The sequence below is a fragment of the Zootermopsis nevadensis genome, unplaced genomic scaffold (genome assembly GCF_977971745.1).
Source record: "Zootermopsis nevadensis isolate Lab colony 2312 unplaced genomic scaffold, Znev_1.0 Znev_ptg000024l, whole genome shotgun sequence".
Classification (NCBI taxonomy): Eukaryota; Metazoa; Arthropoda; class Insecta; order Blattodea; family Termopsidae; genus Zootermopsis; species Zootermopsis nevadensis.
The window spans coordinates 5,200,773-5,219,665 of record NW_028259156.1 but is presented as its reverse complement, the minus strand read 5'-3'; the positions used below and the strand labels follow the sequence as shown (position 1 = coordinate 5,219,665).

General features: G+C 35.9%; 1 protein-coding gene across 3 annotated transcripts in view; it reads left to right on the top strand.

The window, feature by feature from the left end:
- Cad99C (cadherin 99C) overlaps nt 1-18,893 on the top strand; it is a 141,149-nt gene that overhangs the window by 76,877 nt on the left and 45,379 nt on the right. For all 3 annotated transcript variants that reach the window (XM_087354822.1, XM_087354821.1, XM_087354823.1), the window contains exons 2-4: nt 961-1,051; nt 10,192-10,257; nt 16,208-16,386. In XM_087354822.1, coding sequence (XP_087210948.1) covers nt 970-1,051; nt 10,192-10,257; nt 16,208-16,386 — 327 coding nt within the window. In that variant the 5' untranslated portion in view covers nt 961-969. The remainder of the gene's footprint in view (nt 1-960; nt 1,052-10,191; nt 10,258-16,207; nt 16,387-18,893) is intronic.

Here is an 18,893-nt window from a genome sequence, read left to right as displayed (position 1 = left end):
AAATAAAGAAAATCTAAGGAAGACATACATTGATAAACGTAGAAAAACTTATTCACCAAGAATAGAAGAGAAAAAACGAAGATATGTATGCATTGGGTTAGACGTAAAAAGTTGGCTGAACAAGATCAGTTGGCCTGTGAACAGCGAGGTAAAGAACTAAAACATCAGAACTATTTAACAAATGAAGGAAAGCGAAGTAAGACTTACATTGATAAAAGTAGAAAAACGTATTCAACAAAAACAGAAGGGGAAAAAAATCAGACGAAAATTTGCAGGGGTGGGGCTGGACGTAGAAAGCTGACTGACCAAGAACAGTTGGCCTCTGAACAGCGACATAAAGAAGTAAAAAATCAGATTAGAGAAAGTGCTCCGAATAAGACACTAAATTAACACCCCGAAGGGGGATAGTTTAGTGTCTTACTCAAGAATTTAAAACGCAACCAACCCCCCAGAGGGGAGGTTCGCCAAGTGTTTAAACCCCCCATTCAGGGGGTTAGTTTAGTTTCTTACTCAGGGGTTAAAACACTTGAATGAGATACTAAACTAACCCCCCCGAAAGGGAATTAGTTTTGCGTGTTACTTAAGATTTCAAAAAGCAATGGTCAATTGTTTTAACCATCAATTCGTGGCGGTTAGTTTAGTTTCTTACACAAGGTTGGTGGCGTTTTACAAACTTGACCAACCCTCCCTAGGAGCTCCGAAAGGAGCGCCCTGCTCTAGTAAATAAAAAACTTCGACACATGCGGTTAAAAAGAGGAAACATATTAAATAAAAGTTGAAAAGTTGAACGTGGCTTGTAGCTGTTCGAAAAATTATACTGATGTTCAATTTCCATGATAGTACAGGCCTGTTCATCAGCTAAAACATGTATGCGGTTTTGTGATCTTAAGACGCCGAACATTCATTTACTTGACAGTCCAGATTTTGTCCTCTAAAATGTCGCAATTTCTGTTATTATAGGCTTCCGCTATGACGAGGAGGAAGTGTGGGCCCTGTCTTTGGTCCATGTTCATGTTCGCAGTTTTATTGCGCCCGGTATCTGCGAAACCTGGTAAGTTATTAATGTGCGTACTTAGATCTGTTCGCCATTTTATTATTTATTTATGGTTTATGTTGTTCTGTATGGATGAGTAAAATTGTCAAGGAAACAACATGGAGTCCGGCTGTTTGAAAATAGGCTCCTGAGAAGAATATTTGGAACTAACATGGAGGACTTGATAGGGGTTGGAAAAACGAACATTAAGGAACTTTGTGATTCGTGATTGTCACCAGATATTATCAGGATTATCACATCACTGAGGATGACACGGAAAGGGGCATGTAGTACGCGTGGGAGCAATGAGAAATGCTTACAAAATTTTTGTCGGGAAAGAAAAACGCCACTTTTAAGATATATGCACAGATGGAAGGAAGGATAATATTAAAATAGATTTGAAGGAAGTGTGGTCGTTTGTGGAACTGGATTCATCTGGCTTTGGATAGGTATCGGTGGTGAGCTCATGTGAACACAATAATCATTCTTCGGGTTATATAAAGGTGGGGAATTTACTTTGTTGCATACAGCTACTAATGTTCTTCGTAAAATACGTATCATATTGAATTTCAATATCCATTGTTCCATAACAGTTCTGAATCGGACCTAAGTTCAGATGACAATTCTGACTGGGAAAGGCCCCAGGAACAAGATCTGAAGTATGTTGTGCAGTGTCGTGAATCTGTTTTGTGCAGGGGGGATAATCATAATTAGTGGTATCGTCGGGAAACTGGACTTTTATTTAATGATAACATTGAACCGGGAACCGAATAAATGTCTGTAGGCTCCCATTTTATATACAAACAAACGAATAAATTTCCACGATAACAATAACCACACACACGCACACAGGACTGTGTCAGACGTAAGAGGCAGGGTTTTATTGTCAGTTATGCAGACCGTACCGAACCATGAATTTCAGCTCTATGAAAAACAAAGTTTGTTTAAAAATGAATTCCCTACTTAAAAGAAAACATAACGCGTCACCATTATATAGATTATTTTATTGATGCCGTTTAAATGAAAGAACATTACTGCTACGTTAAGAAATTGCTCTTATGTGAAGTAAAAAGTAAAGTAAAGTTTGTCCCACTATACGCCATGTAGGCGCTTGGGGTGAGAGGAGGTATAACTCCTACTCATTCTTTACCTCGGCACTAGATGGGGGTGAGTGGTCAGCATCACGCCCCGGCCGGCTTTACCCCCGGGAAAGGACCCCAGTACCCATTGGATAGGAGGCTGGGTGGGCAGAGGCTAGAGGAAAAATCCTCTGCCCCCGTCGGGGATCGAACCCAGGTCGTCCAGCCCGTAGCTAGTCACTATACTGACTGAGCTATCCCTGCTCATTCTTATGTGAAGTGGTCGCAAAAATTATCCGATCTAAATGAAAATTGAAATGTGTCTACACTTTTTCGTGAAACTTCACACTGTCAAATATTATGAAAACCAATTTATTCTTTCTCGAGTTGTTTCACGCGGACGGATAGACAGACGAAGTAATTTTAATAAAATCTCGCAGTTTAGCGAACGCGCGTGAGATGAACCCAATCTATGAAACCTGAAGGCGATGGGTCAAAGGAGCTGTTGGTGACTGAATTACAAGTTCTTAAGCAGAATGGAAATGTTTATTTTGCGTCGCGAAGAAGACATTGCACACATATAACAGGTCTTCGGCCCGTCTTCCTATACACTTTGAAGGCCAAAGCGGAAATTGCGTGTTCAGAATGTAATCGGGCTTCGGGCGAAGATGCCACCCACTGTGATAGTACGGTAGTGAACTTCAGAAGGGATTAACTTAATAGAAGAGTTAGGTAATGTTAAAATGATCATCAGACAGACCAGAAGGTGATGATATCGCTGATGAAAATGGAAAGCTTTACTGATAGCGGCAAGAACTGTTGCATCCGAACCCTCGATCTACAATTGAAAACATGTCCACGATATCCGGTCTTCATATTTGCTACTTATTCCTTAATATTTGCGTCCATGAACTTAAAGAAATCGATTTTCACTTTTGTGTCTAAAATATCATTTTAGCGGAGTCTATGAGAAGCTGATACAGCTACTCAGATATCCCGTCTTTTATAGAAATCAAAGGTTCAGCAAAACATTTTTAAGACTCTCCGTCTGACATCAACGTGATCCAAGTGAACGCCTTCCTCATCGTCACGTCCCATAGTTCTGTTTTTGATATATTTTCCTCCCATCTACTTCTAGGACCGAAAATCATAGTAAAGTGGCTACCACTCACTCAGGAAGTTTAGGGTTGAAATGTCGCTAAGTAGAATGTTATATTTCCAGCTATTTGTCGTGGTTTTGCTGAGCTTGTCAAGGCAAATTCCGAGATAGTGTTCTAAATAATGCCATTATTGCTTCCTTAAAATCTCTTTGGATTAATATTTATTAGTAATAATCACTCGATAATATGTAATCTGATGTATTAAAGGTGTCGCTAAATGAACTAAACCATAAATAATTGTACGCCTGTATCTTCAATGTTGGTCTCTATCATTTTCTGACTGAAATGCAGTACCCATTTATCGTCTCTTCAAGAGCTAATCGGCTGTAGTCAATAACTGTTAATCGTACAGGCCTATAACATGATTTCAATACAATTTACAATCTTAATCATAAGATAGTGTAATTGCGTCATATTGTGAATATTATAACAATTATTTATTTTAATCCGTCTGATCACAATATTTAAAATTTCTTATAATTAAGATAATAAAATATCATATGATATTTTATTATCTTAATTATAAGAAATTTTAAATATTGTGATCAGACGGATTAAAATAAATAATCTTAATCAGCTTGTATCTATGTTATGCATTGATGTTTTGTTCGATGATCTGTTTTTGTGAACTTTCGTGAAGTTTCAAATCATCTTCATATAAAGTTTCTTAATATCTGAGTACTACAGAACAGAATATGCTTCTTGGACGATCTCGTAAAAGCCGGAAAACCTGCAGTGAACCATTCTTACGTCTATTGTCTCTGAGAGAAACGTATATTTGTTTAACAACACCGCACCTAATGTTTGCTTGTCTATCCAGGTATAGAGTAATGCATGTTGTATAAACACCTGTACTAGAACTGCATACAGTTCTGTTCACACATTCGCGATAATGACTGGAACCTATTAAACACTCTAGCGGACATGGCTGTAAACTACAGTTCATCTGCAGTGGAAACGAAACATGGCCAAGTTCACTGAACATTCCGGTAGTTGAGTCTATTTGTTCACCCTTAGGCAGGCCTATATACCTGCAAGATTTGTGTATGAGAATTATTACCTTCAATAATTATTAATTAAGTCGTAATTAAAGACAAATTTACCGTCCTCGACCTCTCTCAGACACATAAACTAATACTTTAATACAGTTCCAATAAGTTGCAGCCACTTATAGAGGTGAGAAAATTATTACAATTGCTTAATTATCATATATTTTATATATAACAATTTGCTTGCTTAAATGAATGTTGGGCTGACCTCACAGATGCTCAAATGTTCTCAGTAATGACACTAGACAGTAGAAAGTTCTGATTTGGAAATTCTGCCACCATTAGGCAGCTTATAGAAGTATTTCTAATGATTGATAATAAAAGCTATGTCATCAGCCATCGCGACTTTGAATAAACTGCAATAATACAGCATCACCAATAGATCTAAACCCCCCCAGAAAATGGAATTGTAGCTGTATTCTTGTCAAGTGATCGATTCTAATTGTATTGAAGATTTTTTATTACATTTTATATTATTGGCGACAATTGGGGTTGAATCCGGGCTGTTATGAATAATATGGTAAGATTCTCTGGCCCTTTGAACCGAGGGCCAAATTATATTTAATCATTTAGTCCGCACCGCAAAGAAACCACTACACTTTATCATTACAAATACCAACTTGTTAACGATGTTTAAGGAAATAATTTCTGTTTACCTTGAGAATCATACAGAACCCATAAATACAAAATTCAAGAGTTACTGATTGTTAAAGCAGGTGGTACATGCAGGTTATGGTAATTACCACTGGGCTTAAAATGATTAATTGAACTGTGAAATGAGGTCACAGTTCTTGAAGTAGTTTCGAGGTAGTGAATAATGAAGGTTATTGCTTGTAAGTGTAAGGTTAAGTAAAACATTAAAGTAAAGTAAAATAAAGCTGTCCCACTATACGCCATGTAGGCGCTTGGGGGGAGAGGAGTTATAGCTCCTACTCATTCTTGACCTCGGCACTAGATGGTGGTGAGTGGTCAGCGTCACGCCCCGGCCGGCTTTATCCCCGGGAAAGGACCCCGGTACCCATTTGATACGAGGCTGGGTGGATTTTACATAAATATACAGCGAAGATGTGATTGAACCCAAAGACATGGCTGAGTGGTTAGCATTCCTGTTATGTAATGGGTGGTTTCTGGTTTGAATATCAGACCGGGGACCGGCTAACCTGAATGGTAAATTGTGGTTTCCCTCAGTCTCTCCGAGAAAGTTCTGGTTTAGTGTCTTAATTCAGACCACGACTGCTTCTTTACAGATCCTCTTTAATCCACTGTTAATTTGATCTATTACTTGACATGTAGACTGAACTGCTGACAGCGTCGTTAAATACACAAATAAGTGAGATGTTATCTTGATTGATCTGTCGTATGGGCGTATAATTAAGAAAACAATAGTATGCTCCTCATATTCTGTATTATCTTAATGACCAGGGCTTTAAAGGGATTAGAAGCTGTTAATCTTCGTGTCTCGTTAGCAGTGAATGGTAACCTACTAAATAAATATTTTTAATATTTATGACCTGCGTAGTAATTTGGATTTACGTTACATTAGCAAGGTACGTAGAAACCATTCCAAACTAGCTTTGTTGATTAATATGGTTACCGTTTTGTGTAGTATATTTAAAATTTGACAAAAACATCAGTCGTTGAACAAGGTTGCATTTCTTAGTGTTCAGTTTTACACGTGAATTTATTATTGTTTAAATATAAAGTAACCTTCATATTTCAGTTTGTCTGTCATAACTTTGTAGAACAAGATTGTATACAATGTTCAGAATGTGTTTCTTCGTGAGCGCTTTTGATAGAAGTATTTTACGCTGCAGGTACACCAGAGAATAACACCCACTGTGTACCAATCTGGCGGGAATAAATTATTTTAACCTGACACAGATAAACTGTAGTGGTACAAAATGACTGACCCCGTGTAGCGTGTATTTCATTAATATAAACAGCTATCCTCACACTAGCACGTCGAGGAAATAAATGCAGCTCCTAATTTTTCAATTTAGCTTCTTTCAGGCGAAGGTATCCACGTGGGGCCAGAACAGATACATTAGTTTAATTTATTATGATTTCAGAAATTAAATCTTCTACTTTTTCTGCACCTGTACATTTCACGGTATAAGAATTCAGAATTTAGACACTCAACTTTTGATGTAAACGATTCATTGAATCTACAAGAAGAATTAATTTCCTTATATATACTAGTTTCTTTTAGACCAGTGGTATTCAACATTTTTTGTTCGCGTACCCCCAGATATAATTTCTCTTCAACTTTGTACCCCCAAAGTTGTTGGTGTATAATTCAAATTATACATAGTATATAATCTACATCTAAAATAAATTAAACAAATTACATTACTGATTATTCAGTGTTTATCATAAAATAATATATATTTCTTAAATTTCACGTACCCCCTAAGATGTCTTCGCGTACCCCCAGATATAATTTCTCTTCAACTTTGTACCCCCAAAGTTGTTGGTGTATAATTCAAGTTATACATAGTATATAATCTACATCTAAAATAAATTAAACAAATTACATTACTGATTATTCAGTGTTTATCATAAAATAATATATATTTCTTAAATTTCACGTACCCCCTAAGATGTCTTCGCGTACCCCCAGATATAATTTCTGTTCAATTTTGTAACCCCAAAGTTGTTGGTGTATAATTCAAGTTATACATAGTATATAATCTACATCTAAAATAAATTAAATAAATTACATTACTGATTATTCAGTGTTTATCATAAAATAATATATATTTCTTAAATTTCACGTACCCCCTAAGATGTCTTCGCGTACCCCAGGTTGAAAACCACTGTTTTAGACGCCCGTTTCTCTACAGAATTTTACAAGATATTCATTGATAAAGCTAGATTCTGTTAACTGTAACCAATATACAAGGAGATAAAATGTGTAGTGTCTGATGAAATTTGGTGATATTATTGTTTATTTGCTCTCTTATTAGTAGACAAATATAATCTTTGAATATGTGCTGTGGAGAAACGAATATTGAAAACAAAATAGTCGATAGATAAATTTACATTTGATACTAGGAGAACAGCCCGCTGCAAACAACGGGACATAATTATGTCAGTATTGGTTTTACAATCTGCGGTCTGCAGATATTTCGTGCAGCACACATACACTTTTGTAATGCTGTATGATTCTACATGGAAAAAAGTATTTAACACGTAATATTTATGGAATTTAAGTAAATAGTGCTACACGGCATTTATGTAATTTTAAATGAATAGATAATAAAAATACAAATAAACAAAATTGTTAAAAAAGTAATTTAATTATACATCTGAATCTGTTTGTCTAGCATTTTAAATAAACTGTAATTAATTTATATAAATTATCCATGGAGGCCCATGACTCGATAAGAGAGAGGTAGTCAGGCCTTAGGCCTCGAGGTGTTGAGAGCACCTGGTATAGTCGAAATTGTAAAGTTGTGAGGGTTGTTAATAAACAGGGATTTACCTAGTGCATAGTAACACAGACCTTATTCTAGAACAACTTAATAAGCATTGACTCAGTAAGGAAAAGTCAGGCGAGAGCCTGTTCGCAATTTATTTTACACATCACGTTGATAAAGAAATTTATGTCAAAGAAATAATGATACTGGCCATATCAGTGATGAAGTTCTTAAATGTCTTGTCTGTTCGCTTGTCCGTGGCCTACTATGTACACGTATTTCTATAGAACTCGGCAAAACGAGTTTTTACCAGAAATAACGTAACACTACGACTGTCGTTAATTTGATCGTAAAACTTTTTTAATGCCGGCGTCAGATATTGTAAGCCTCCTCAGGTAATATTATTTGCCCAGAATTTATATTACCTTACATAATTCTGTATATATATATTACAGCATATATATTTACACAATTTTATTACCTTGTTTCTTGCATTAAATTTTCTGCGTTTAAGTCTTATGAAATTCCATTGCGTTATTTTTTATTCTTTATTTGATAAATATTACTGGGATGGCCACATCTAGGACGGTGAATTGGGCCGGACATGTAGCTAATGTGTTTGTCGGGTGACAAATGCAAATAACTTTAACATCTGCAAGCCTTAAACGAGAAAATATTTTGGAGATCTAAGATTATTAGATAGGATGTTAATTTAAAATTTATCACAAAGTTGTAAAATATGACGCTGTATACTAGATTTATGTGGTTCAGTATTGGATCTTGTGTTAATTGTAATGAATCTGCTTGTTCCATAAAATGGGAGGAATATCTTTAACAGCTAAGCGACTGCCGATTTCTCTAGAAGAATTGTGATACATGGATTTTGATTTTAGAATTGTTTCGAGCTACATTTGTTTAATAATTATAGTAATTTAAAAACGTAGATTTCCTTTCGTAGGAAGTGTACACAATTTTTAAATAAATTTCAAACAAGAATTCTTTGCTTGTGATAAGAAATGGGCCGATAGCGTTCATTGATACTTTGGCCACGAGTGAGATTATTTAATCAAGCTAACATATCATTAATGTTAGATTTGTGTTTACGTAGCGTTTGTAAGCAGTTTCATGATGTTAATTTTACTGTAAAATGAACTGGAATATAATTCATTACAAATTAGCGTCAGTCCGTGAGGAATAAAATTCGCTGATTTTCAAATTAATCGGTCGATTTTCTGTGCTTCTTGTCGTGTGTACAAATGCTATTTTTTTTTTAAATTCCAAGTTTGTGGATCATTATCATAATAGGTAAAAAAAGTTTTACAATTTAATTTGCTCATACAACAGAAACCAACACTTAAATTCAGTATAAAAGTACGTAATGTTTGTATTTGTCACTTGTTCAGTATTCCGCTTTATATTCTTGAAATTGTAGTAATTTTTCTGTTCTCTTCTGGTCAGACAGGAGCATTTGCCACTGGTTAGGAGCCTGATAAATTGTCGGGAAGTTCAAAGTGAAACAAATGGTTATAGATCTATCTAATGAGTTATATAACCTTTATCTTTGTTGTTACCAGAGCATAAACGGGTTTTGTCTGTCTTGGAAATCGAGTTTGGTCTTCCCACTTATAAACTGGAGCCAAGTTTGTAACATTTAGTATTCGGATCACATTTCTTAACCGCTTTTCATTTCAATCCTTCATTTTTAAAGTTTGGCGTCTAAGTGCACTGCCCTTCCTAAATCATAGGCCCACTGAGTTCCTTTTAAAAAAAAATTATATCTTACTGCCCATCATCACATATTCTAACGTAGTTTCCGTAAGATGTGTATTGCGGAAAAAAGTGTGACCAATGATAATATGGATTACAGGCCGTTTTACTCCTAACATGAGTGAAGTTTGAATAAAATAATCGATTTCTGTTGTTGACAGTCTTATATAATGGCATTTAAATCTGTTTTATTTCAGTATTTTTAATTATTTATTATAAATATGGCGACTTATCATATTTCTGAGAGTGTATTACAAAAAAATATTTTTCTACGGAGGATCCTAATGTTTTGAGTGACATTAGATCTTTGATAAAATGCAGTTTTCGATAAAATATTTATTTTGAACTGGCGGATGATAGGTTAATTAGCAAAGGTACATTACTATAATCGTGTTTATGATTTTTAATTTTATTTTATTTTATTTAGACCTATTGATCGACCGTTGTACGATAGTAGGAACAAACCAGATTTTTGTCGGCGTATGTTATATAATTGTTACAGGGCGACGATGCAAAATCTTGAGCTAATTCTGCCCCACTTTCTGTCCAAATATTGCATAAAGATTAAATGTGTGAATTATACAGTTCAAAATTCCGCCAGATAGATAGAAGCATTTGGTGGAAATCAATTATGATAAGGTTTTGTATGTCTGTCGTATATAACATACGCGTCTCTTGTTTCAGGACTGTGCGAAGTGGAGACAGGGCAGTCGAATATTATCGTAGACATCGAAGAGAGTCGAGGAACCCGTAAGTTGAACTTATAAATATCGATTATAAGATAACAGTGAAATAAAGCTCTCTCTTTTCTTAAGCACAGCGCCATGAAGACGTATGGAGAAGTGGATGTATATCTCCATGCTTCACTAAAATTGGTAGTAGGTGGAGGTAAGTAGTAGGTTTTATATTCCATCATCCTTAATCCCCATTAGAGGGCCCCTGGTACATATTGGGTAGGAGAGTGAGAAGTCCTGGGCCGATATAGACGCGGTGTCTAAGAGAAAAGTCTGCCCTTACCACGAATCAAATTCCGGTCTTCCAACTTTTCAGAAGTAATTTTACCAATTAATCTAGGTCATTAATATTTATTATATTATTTCTGAGCACTATTTTAATGAAATAACTCTATGACAGCAATTTACTAAACTTTTCACCTTCGTCTTTGTAGGAAATATACAGGGTGAGTCAGAAGTATGTTTACAAACTTCGTGTGCGTGTTTCAGAATCAAAAAATAAGAAAAAATGTTCCTATGAACACGTGGTCGCAAAGGTTTCATTTTAGAAATAATAGCCAAAAATAAGTTTCAATGTAGACCTTTATTGCCAAGTATAAGGACAGGGATATTTCTTTATAACAGATGCTCAAAGGTTGTTCCTCCATTCTCCACACATGCCCGAGCACGACGTACACAAGACTGACGAATTCGTTCGTACACACCAGGGTTTCCTCGAATCAACTGCACACGTTCCCATAGGTCGTCTTCATGGCTTATGGGTGTTGCATTTACGACGGACTTAAAAGTGACCCCACAGTTAAAAGTCCAATGGAGTCAGGTCCGGTGACCTCGGTGGCCATGCTACTGGGCCACCACGCCCAATCCATCGCTGAGGGTACTGTTCATTGAGATGATATCTGACGCGATGGGAGAAGTGTGCTGGGGCTCCGTCGTGCATAAACCACATTTGTCTTCTTGTATTCAGTGGCACATCTTCAAGGAAACGTGGCAAGTGTCTTCTTAAGAATCGCCGATATGAAGGTCCTCTTAGACGCGATGGAAGCATGTGTGGACCAATAAGCATGTCGCCAACAATTCCTGCCCAAACGTTAATTGGATTGAAGATTTTTGCTGGAAGCTGGATTCACTTTGATATAAAATCAATTAATTGAAACTTATTTTTGGATATTATTTCGAAAATGGAACATTTGCGACCCCATGTTCATAGGAACATTTTTTCTTACATTTGATCCTGGAACAAGCACACGAAGGTTGTAAACAAATTTCTGATTCACCCTGTATTTCTGACCCGGGACATATGTTTGAAGCACGTAAAAAGAAACAGATAACATGAAAAATTAATTGAAATTCAATATATGCTCTTGTTAGTGTTCAATATCTAGAAGAAAGTTTTATATGTGGCATAATTTTCAGTTAGTTGTGTCAAGGTACGATGATCAAATTGGGGGGGGGGGTTAAAATAAATTGGCTGCGAGAAAATATTCTTACAAGGTTTTGGAAGTTTATGCTTTAAAAATCTGCAGTTGGGATACCAAGGAGCAGAGAGGAGTAGCATTTGAATGGATCTTAATAAAACAGTAGTAATATGGATTACATTTTATAGGTTTATAATTTATTTCAGTAGTGACCTTTGCCCTGGAAATTATAATTCCTTGCTATAATTCTAAAATTAAAACACTAAAATACGAATAATATACATAACACAGGCGTAGTAACATTTCCAAATATATTTAGAAACACTTGTTTATAGGATACAATTGTATAAAGGAAAGACGTAACAAGGCATTTTCCAATCTTAAATCCCTTCAGTTTCACAGTTTCAGGACAATGCCTGCACATCATATTTAAAATAGGTCACATCTACTTCCTAGCCCATCTGCTCATTATTCTCGATAATGTTACCATCTCAAACGTGTCTGTAGTTGAAACTACGTAGTTGAATAATCTAAGAATCAACTCTGAAATAAAAAAAACTTTAAAATAAACATTACGTATTGTTGTTCCTCAGTGTAACTGTAGAAAGTTCTATACAGCGAAAGAACAGTGAACAATATAATGCTTATTTTACGGAGTTACGTAACGTCAAATGACGGTGCATAACATCTGAACAATCTCTTTGTCGCTTTGAGTTTCATGGTCTTTTCATAACCTTTGAAATATGCATTGTGCGTATGCAGCAGACAGTTGACTTAAAAGTGTATAAAGAGTAAAGGTACATTCAAAGCACTTCCGTATGCTTAAGCATTGCCCTCCACATATTCTTATCGTCCTCGGTCCTATGTGGGGGTAAGTGGCTAACATCTCACCGGTCATTTTACCACCTGAGATATAGTAGTTTGAACCCAATGCACAGGAAACTATCCTGGGTGCAGAGTTAGTCTGGACGAATTACTGAAGAAAGAAATTATTGCCACTACCAGAGATCGAACCCCGGCCGTACCGCCAATAGATAGTAACTTTCCACATGTAAAAATTTAGTCGAAGATTTGTTCTACAAATTCATTAAACGTTAATTATAATACTCAAAGTGTTAAAAATCCTCTGAGATATATTTGGTAATTATACACAAAAAATGTCTGAAATTATGTTTCAAATACGAAATAATTGCTCGTGAAGAAACATAATGCGAACAAATAATACAGATTAATCACACTTCTTTGTGAATCGGCTGTTTTAGGTAGAAGCTGACGCGCCTTTAAACCCACAAACAAACAAACAGACCGGAGAACTAGTGTTGTTGTTGTTACGACTGCCAAAGGCATGCTATCAAATAATTTAAATATATTAACTGAATATCATAACATCTCATATTTATGTTCGCCCTAGGGTTACATACGACGTTTTCACTCAGGTGCTGTTATTACAAACCTCTGTAGGCGTTGGCTGTACTGAAGTAGATTAATAGTTTTATGTTGTGCTGTAAAGGAAAGGAATAAAGCGTTCTACTTCTTTCCTGAGTAAGACAGAAAATTCTATGTTTCAAGTTTGAAATATTTTATACTTGCTTCTACGTATGTTTCTGTAAATAAATAGCAGATATCAGAAAACTATGACATGCAATTTATGCATTATTTTCACTCAGGTATCAAGTGATATGAAGCCACGGTGATCTAGCGGTTAGAACGCTGGCCTTGTAATCCTGGGGTCTCGGGTTCGATTCCCGGCGGTGCCCGAATTTATAACTTGTGTTGGGCAAGGCCGTGGTCTAAGCAACACGGAGTTTTCCTCCGGGGGCTTCCCCGGTTTCTCCGTGGCATCCCAACAATTACCCCATTCACACACTGAAGAAGGCAATGGCAAACCACTTCTGGATCATCTGCCAATAACGTATATGAACAGGTCCCAGTCCGAGAAAAGGATGGAAGGATCCAGGTCATATGGACCTGTCGTCAGACAGAACACTAAATAAATAAATAAAATCAGGTGATAAAAGAAACAAAGTAAGAATTCTGTCAAAATAATTTTTTAAAGCGCAGTGAGATGCGAACTCAGAAACAGAATTAACCGCGGAAATTTTGACAAAGTTAAATTTATCCGAATTCTATCCCGTCTAGCCTTTTTCCGATCAGAATTAGTTTTGAAAATGTGTTACTTCTACAATTAGTAAGACCCTTTGGAAATGGAATTGGCTTATCACAAGATCACTTTTTTACACAGAACACAACAAGCCGACATAAAATCGTCGGACGGGTTTCGAATCCACGATCCGTGCGTTACAGCTCTCCTAAACTTCAGAATTGAATTTTGTATTTATATGCTTCAGTACAGATATAAAGAAAAACATATTTACAGACGGCCAGATTTAAACTTCTACTACAACACGGAGCTCTCGTAATCATCATCTTATTACGAATGAGTTTGCGGAATATGTGTTGTCAGAGTTAGGTTGACGTTACTGAAATCTAATAAAATTAGATGCTGACATACATATAAAGGTGAAAGTTAGTGAAACATTTGTAATTTCTTCCCACCTGAAACTAAGAAGAACCAGGACACGAAATGAATATCGGAATTAGAGGCTAATCGTTTTGAACAGTTCGTCATTCGCGCGGCTTGCGTCCATATTGCCCCAGGTTCGCTTGGTTGACTGACCGTTAACTGTAGACACACCTTACTACAGTTTCCGGAATTTGTACGTTTCCACTAGCTGTTTAAAACAAACGTGTACAATAATTAAATTGTAACGTGATATTCCTTAACGCGTGTAATATTTGTAAGTTCAAAAAATTCAACTATTAATCATAATAGCCCGCTTCGTATTTCTAATTAATTTATTAATTGATCTTGAAATGTTTTTCGATATCATTCACCAGTTTTTCGCTGTGCAGTTTGGGTTTTGAATGATTTGAATTGTTAGATTAGACAGATATCCAGAAGTTATCCAGAATTTTATTATGAGCTTATGGCTTGAATAATAAACTGTTTTACTGAGGTTGGACTAAATGAGTTCTAACACGAAGAAATAGCCATATTAAAACGCATTGACTTATAATTAAATTATTTACCAGTATTAAAAATATTAATCTTTTGCATAAATTTAACTTCTGATTTTTTAATCTTCAGTGGTCATTAATTAAACATATGCAAGCATAGCCGTCGATGTATGAGTGCCTTAAGATTAGCGAAATTCAAAAAAGAAAAAGTGTAATCCCACCTGTGTTCTAGGACTACAATGAAATTAATATACTACTTTAACCTTTTCATTCTTGGTGGTTACTGTAACACCTGTTTTAATAATTAATAACTCTGTATGTAGTCCACACGGTGTACTTACATGCTTCATATGATTCTCGTAACAAACAGCAATTATTTCCTTGAATCAATTGATTTTTCTAATGATGAAGAGTTGTGCTTTCTTAGAGGTACGGACTGGATCCTTAAATATCATTCAAACGAGCTTCGGCCTCAAATCGAATATCCTTCAACGGGAAGCCGTCTAGTGCTCCCAGCCCTAAGAACGGATCTTTGTGTAAGTGATTAGCAGTTTTAAGAACGCTGTACATTTTTATTCTCTTACCAGTAATGAGGAAATTCTGGATGTACGGCCGTTGGGAGATAAATGATTGGGTCTGATTTCAAACATATTTGGTTCGAAGAAAATAAGTTCACTTCTATCAGCCATGGCGGTGAAAAAATATGAATGTAAGCATACAACACCAAGAAATCAGGCTCCACGTTTTTAAGAAACATTTTCCAAGTAGAGCCGGTTCGTTTGATTTCTACGTTGGTTCACTGTTTTCTTATGATCACCTGTTTCTCATTAATTTTTCTTTATCTCAAATCTCTTTTATGTTTTTATTGTAATATTTCTTTTTTTGTGCACAAGGGGGCCTGGCTATCTGACCAAGAAATATTTCACCTCTCTCACGGAACAAGAAAATACATTGCCCTGTACCCAATTTTAAATCATAAGCGAGCTGAATTCAGCTCACTCCCTACATAAAACAAACCCCTGTAATGGCATTAAACAACCTAAAACCTAAACATTACAGTATAAAATTTTGGACAAAAACTTTGGAACTCCTATTTAGATTTTGATTTTCTAGGTTACTCTGTAGTTTTCTGGTTTTAATAGAGTATTCCAGAAGAACATGGCACATCCTTTTTTAGGGTTTAACCTAAAGTGGACGATCTCAAACAAGGAAAGAAGATGAAGTTTCAGGAGTTAAAACGAGAAGCTGTGAATAGGGAAAACTGGCAAACTCTTTTTGGGCAGAACAATGGACCTGTCATCAGACAGAACACTAAATAATAATAATAAAACCTAAAGTGACACTTGTAAAAAAGCCAAATCCTCTTTAAGAAACCTATGGTCCTTATCTATGTATAATTCACTCCAAATCCCCTATAAACTGCTTTTTGCTTTTAGATTAGGACAGTTTGAATGGTTACACATTCTGTTGTATTGCGTACGCGTCACTAAATAAAGGTGTGGGTATATGTAGCACATATCTGTGTTGCAGAGGTCAGTCAGAGCACAAGTCCTGCAGAGTTACCTATAGTGGGCGACCCCTTCAAAGATGTAATTCTGGATCTGGTGTTTCCCAGAGACAAGCCCGTGTTTATTCTCAACGGCAAGAAGCTGCAACTGCTGGAACCATTGGACCGAGACGAGGACAATCTGTCCCATATCGTTTTCCAGGTGAGTGCAGAAAACATTGACTGGACTCTTAAGGAGCTCTGAACTGATATTTCAGGTTCTCATGGCGACGAGTGTGATAGATGATTTCCTTCTGGGGTGTTGCGTCGTGTAATCTGATAGAAATTGATTGGTGGTGGTTTATTGGTTAGAGCAATTACCAAAGAATTCTTTGTGGAGCGGGTCCATCAGCTAGGGCGTGAATGGGATGTCAGTCTCATCGCCCATAGGGACTATTTCTAATGGCATCTACTTTTTCGCCCGGAACAATTTCCATATGAGTTTTATTTGAACACACCTCAAAGCTTTCACTCTCGCTGAATCATTCACTGTTAGCATAGGATGGACATGGGAACTGTCATGACTAATGAAAGATTTATAAAGTCATTACATTACGCCTACCAGTTAATTTACCTAGTCAAATGCTATTACAAACTAACAAACAACATTCCTGAGATGTAAGGTGTTTTTTGTCTTGTCACTAAAGAAAGACGTGCGTTGATGTTTCTTAATGACACACCAATTGACAGGCGGAGTCTTGCAAGTATTAATTATCTTTTCTTTCTGCCATATACTGTATGTTATCTGTAGAAACCTCTGGATAAAACTATTAATATGAATGTTGCAACGTTATTGTGAATTTACGAAATTTAACTCAGAATACAGAAAGAAAAAGTATTGTCCCTAGCTACCGTATAATTATAACTGTGAAGGCTTTATATTGTAAGAAGCACTGAGACTAATGTGGCCAAGCTTTAAGACGCAAAACATTGTTTAAAATGCATCGGAATTTTTTATTTGATAGCATCTTCTTTCATTATGCTCTGAGGATAGGAATGTAATGACGCAAAAAAAAACATTCCATTGACCCTGGTGGTATGCAACCCAATCAACAGTTAACTGTCAGTCTGTCACTACGGTGTCCGCCATCTAGGAACATTTACTGTATACTACATATGTTTCACTGGCAAGATACCTAGTCCATTTGGTTACTGATAGGAGTTTTAAATATAACGGAAGATAAATTCTTTAAATATGTTTTTAAATTCTTAATAGGACTATCTAATTTCTTCTTGAGTGTCTGTAACACTGGAATGCAAGTCCCTTACACTTATAGAAGCATGAACATTGAATTAATTAATTAAGTTATGATCTGTTAAGTTGGTTACTTTAACTACCATTAATAGAAATATTATAGAAAATTGTATAATTCATTTGGTCTCAAGTTGTAATTTAATTACATTTACAGTTAATTTCTTTCATATAGTTGCTAGTGAAGTCTTAAACGGTACTAAGATAATTTGACGTTAGTAATCTTCCCAATCACTTGTTGTGCATATTGGGCAGTTAATTTTTCGTAAACAGTTCAATAAATTTCGTGTTGTTGTATGAACTCAAAATTTAAGTACCTTCGTCACTAAATTTGTCATAGAATCCGCCGTTTTGAATAAGATGGATCCCACGTCACTTCTCACAACCAGGTTTCTCATTATTTCTGTCAGTATGTTGTAATAACATAAACTTTTTTCGCACAAATTACTTATTTCCACGAGGTTCTACAGCCATATTCTATGCATAAACTTACATACCTTGCGTGCTGCAGATACATCTTGTTTAATCATTTTCACAACACCAGGTGAACAGATCGAGCACAAAAACTTATAATTATACATCGCAATTGTCACTTCCCTGCTCCTGGCAGGAAATGCATAACTCACCGATAAACGCTAAAATGTTTTTCGATACGACTCCAATATCGACTCATAAAAAACAAGAAACTCAAAAGTAGGTTTTAAAAATTATGACCCTGTGATATTTGCATTCCGGTTTATCAGTGAAAGAAATATATTCATTTAAACCATAACATATTTTTCGCAATAAATTAAGTTTTATATCATCATTTAAATAAAGGATGATGTAGAAAATCCATCTTTGCACTGATCCCACACTTGGACCACTTTTGCACAATAGGATACCAGTATATTGATGGTCTTTTTGTGTTGTAACTCCCTGCGGAGGGCTTCAGCCCTGAAGATGGAGGCAGTATGCACCACAGACACGTTAGTGTCTTCCTGCAAGGCCACATGGCGTTACAACCAATAATACCAAATTCAGCATCTGGGTAGGATACGCTATTACGAAATATGTCCTATTAATAAATTTGGTTTTGTCGGTGTAATTTATAACGAGGCATTTTACATTAGGCCTATCGGCTCAGAAGGAGAAAAATATTAAGGAAAGTTTCAAAATTCTGGGTAATTAACGTATGTGTACATTTTTCAAACCATTTGCTAAGAAACAATAATTTTGTTGTTTAATATGCGAAGTTCAGATTTGTGTACTTAGAAAAGCGACGTTAAGGAAAACGGATAATTAAAAATGAAACATTGCCTTACTCTGAGGCAAATGGATCCTGTTCAGCCGACACGATAGCATACAAATAAGTCTACATGATAAAGCTTTTTCTTCTTGCGTACAGGTTCTGGCTTTACCACCGGAAATGTCTTTGG